Source organism: Botryllus schlosseri, chromosome 10, assembly GCF_051294905.1.
Source record: "Botryllus schlosseri isolate E-star chromosome 10, Bs_hap1, whole genome shotgun sequence".
NCBI lineage: Eukaryota > Metazoa > Chordata > Ascidiacea > Stolidobranchia > Styelidae > Botryllus > Botryllus schlosseri.
In genome coordinates this window covers 9,875,700-9,879,580 of record NC_137245.1, presented here as the reverse complement: position 1 = coordinate 9,879,580, position 3,881 = coordinate 9,875,700, and the positions used below count along the sequence as shown (strand labels likewise).

The following is a 3,881-nucleotide window of genomic DNA, read 5'->3' as shown; positions in this document are numbered from 1 at the left end:
TTTATTTAGCAACAACTGCTCGAATTTCGTCTTCAATGTGAACATCATGATTCTGAACTCTCTCTGATGATACAGTGCGCAATGGCAACCTGGTCAATAGATGCTGAATGATGAGTTGGAGGCTGATTTCTGCTATACTTTCATTGCCACAGTCAAGATACGCAAATGCGCGTGCTCAATTACTCAATGCTCAGGCAATCACTATAATCGTCTGAATCGATCCAAAGCGGCTCATGATATAAGATGAGACCACTGTGAGAAATCAATGGCATTTTCTTCTAATAATGTTATTAACGGCTTTGCCATCTTTTTCAACTTTCCTGTAGGTGGCGGACAACAAGGCAAATTGTTGTCCTTGTTCATTTGATGGCGATGTTGAGCTCCATGTAGGGTTACCATATTTTGCAAACCGCAAAGAAGGACACTTTTTAATTATCCTGAAAGTCAGTTGACCCTGTCCATTAGCTTAGCTGTAGGTAGGACGATTGCCAAAAGGGAGGACATTTAGGCGTCCTCGAAGGCCATTTTCAATTTCCTGAAAAAGGAGGACAAATCTTCCTAAAGAAGGACGTACGGTAACCCTAGCTCCATTCATGTCCCTCCCCATGGTCTGGTCAATCAACAATCAATCTGTTTATTTCTTCAGTCAACCAAGAAAACTGAATAATTGGTATGGGGAAAATGTGAAATGCTTATTAGCACTGCAACACATTTACGATAATGGAAGCAACAACCAACGACATGAACGCACACCATATCACAACCAAATTAATATGAAGAGAAACCGGAAATTTGGTGAGTACGCTATCGCTATATACAGCTAATAGCTATGCGGAGCTATTATATCTGGCACCTGGGCATAAACAAAGTTTACAATTTATCTTCGGCAATCACCGAAAGCAGCACTCATCAAAAATGCTGGAATTAGGCAATCCCGAACTTATTCGTCTTTTTAATGATCATCGCTGAAAATTCGAATGTAACAACAAATTCTGTGTCTTCACTGCCTTCCAATCCTGCTTCCCGGAGAATGGCAATCAATCCCTCGCGGAATATGTTCAGTGGGTCTTTGGTAGGATCAGGGAAAGTCTTGTTGCGATATCCAGCAATTGACGACATGTAATCGAGCATTTTCTTGATTGTATACTTTACATCACGCTTCGCTATATGACGCCAGTGTTTAGTGGGGTTTGTCAGGGCATTGAATATAGCTTCGTATCGAGTTAGATGGATCTCTCTTACAACTTCGTCCATACCACAATTTATCTGGAATTCTCTGTATATATGCTGCCATCTCGATGATTCTGCTGAGTAGTTCGCTATTGGGGTACCATGTAATGAAGTAAGGATGTTTGGACCAAATACGAAGCAAGCTAATACACCGCCTTCCACTAATATTCTATCACATTCCGCTAGAAACACTGGCGTGTTTAGGTAATGAAAAGATATTCCGCAGGTGACAGCGACGGTTGAGCTTGATTCGACGGGTAACTTGTCGTCATATACCAGTTGAAACTTGACTTTTGGATTTGATACCTTTTTTTCGGCCACTTTAAGCATACTTTCGCTGATATCAATACCAAGAACACGATCAAAATCATTTGCAAGAACCTTCGTTAAATTCCCGCTGCCACAGCCAACGTCCAGTAGGAAATGGTGTCTCACCTCACGTGATTCGTTTTTATTTAGGCTGTCCGCAAGAGCCTGCCTTACTTCGTCTGGCCATTCTGGTTGAATGGATTCGTAAACACCGACAATATCTTCACCCTCAAAATCCTTCTGCGCAACAGAGTTGTTCTTTCTGTCCGGCAGTCCATCGAATGCCATTGGCTATTTATTCTAGTATTAGTATATATTTAGTCCTACTGCGTAAATATGTGAATGAAGTCATGGCTCATTCGACGAAATCGGACAAACCGCTTCCAACATAACTGTAAAGGTGTAGCTAGGGTTGCATTTAAAACAAAAATCAATCTAAAAAGAATGTTTAAAACAAGGCCCTAATTTAAAACATGTTTTTCTTCTTTTTTGTTTGTTTGTTTTTTCAAGCAATGACGTCACGAATATTCAACTGTGACGTCATTGTCAATTGACATTAGCAACTGAAAATATAGGGTATATATAGCTCCTTCGACGAAATATGTGTACTATTAATGTTGAACCGAATATTTGGAGGGTGTCAACCAACCCATATCGATATACGTCGGCTATATCGGGTGGTAATTGTCCGTAGGCTCATACAACATGTTTTCTGGAGAGTATTTACACAATTATGGCATGATTTTACAACTTAAAAAAACACATTTTTTAAAAGGCTTTTTTTAAAACCCTGTGTTTTAAATGCAACCCTAGGTGTAGCCCGACCGTATCGGTAGCCTATTCTATATCCCACCGCTGCAGAAACGATATTCACAGCTCAAAGGCACTGCCGGATTAAAGAATCACTGCATAATGGAGATTTTCTGATCTCCTCGTCATGACCCTATTATACGGTGGCAGTGTTTTACAAAAGCCCAAGGCTTTCTGTAACTCGGAAGATATGGATTCAATCATAAAAATGCCCGAACGTAGGTGTAGCCTAATTGTAACTATTTCAGTCGAAAACCGTGGAATTTAATACCCAAAATGCAAGACCGGCGGTGTGTCAACGCCATGAAACCCCAATTATGAACCGTAAACTTCCATGACAGCCTAATCGTTTACATCGCTGGGTAACCTATTTCCAACGCTAAAAATACCATCTACATCGATATTTTACCAGACCCGAATACATCCTTAAGAGGTTACATATACAGTCGCCTAAATTGAGAAATTTCACGGGTATATGTCTTCTGTTCCGCTACCTTTGACACTATGTGCCGCTACGTTTTTCACTTTTTCACTTGAACAGCAGGCAAAATCGCCAAAAATCATTTGGCGAAAGGGTGGACCTGAAAAAATTGAAATTAACCCAAAATGTAAATGGACAAAAGTATGCAATCCTTTCCGGCGAGTATCGAGAGAATATTGAGGGCTTTGTTTGTAATTAACTGTGTTCATTATGATATTCATGTAATTTTAAGGTGGTCTGTTTAAACGATCGAGGCGAAATGCTACTGTAATTTACCATGTCATTGTTGCTAAAATGTGATAAGACAAGAAGTGGATAAACATTTTACCCGAGTGCCACATTCAGCTTCTGAATCCATTCGCGGGCCGCACTATAGTAATATTAGGATAAGCGAAAACGCAGTCATTTATTTTATTAGATTGTGACCGAAGACATGAACAATATATATGTATATATAATGTGTGCCACATTCGGCATCTGAATCCATTCGCGGGCCGCATTATAGTAATATTAGGATAAGCGAAAACGCAGTCATTTATTTGATTAGATTGTGACCGAAGACATGAACATATAATGATATATAAAAATATATATATATAAAAACTCAAACATTGATTTGATGTTAAGGCACAGGCGTGGGAAACATTAATTAAAAATATTATAGCAGGACTGTATAACTTAGCAATATTAGTGGTGAAATGTATTAAGAAAAATTTAATCCGTCGCTGCAGTAATTAGATGTTTACAATGCATTTCATCAGTAATTCTTGAGGCTTTCGCGGGTCGCACAACATGTTGTCGTGGACCCCATGAGGCACGCGGTCCGTAGTATATAAGGAATAGGCGCATGTCGAAACAACAACTACGGGTCTTTAAATTAGCATCCACCTCGTTCTAGTGCCCAGATGAAATGGTTTTCGATCTTGATATTTCGTCTCTATTTTTCATGCTTATTTTTCTATTTTAACTCGCTCTGTTGTATTCGTCCTTCTATGAGTCTTTCGCTGGGTTACTTTGTGATGATCGCGATGTAGGCTCGCCCCAGCGCCCA

The 3,881-nt window shown here is 39.7% G+C and overlaps 1 protein-coding gene across 1 annotated transcript; it reads right to left on the bottom strand.

The window, feature by feature from the left end:
• Nucleotides 1-618: 618 nt before the first annotated feature.
• Nucleotides 619-1,894, bottom strand: LOC145447812 (putative methyltransferase DDB_G0268948). The gene has a single exon (XM_080326088.1). The coding sequence runs from the start codon at nt 1,825-1,827 to the stop codon at nt 925-927; it is 903 nt and encodes a 300-aa protein (XP_080182214.1). The 5' UTR covers nt 1,828-1,894; the 3' UTR covers nt 619-924.
• Nucleotides 1,895-3,881: the final 1,987 nt, after the last annotated feature.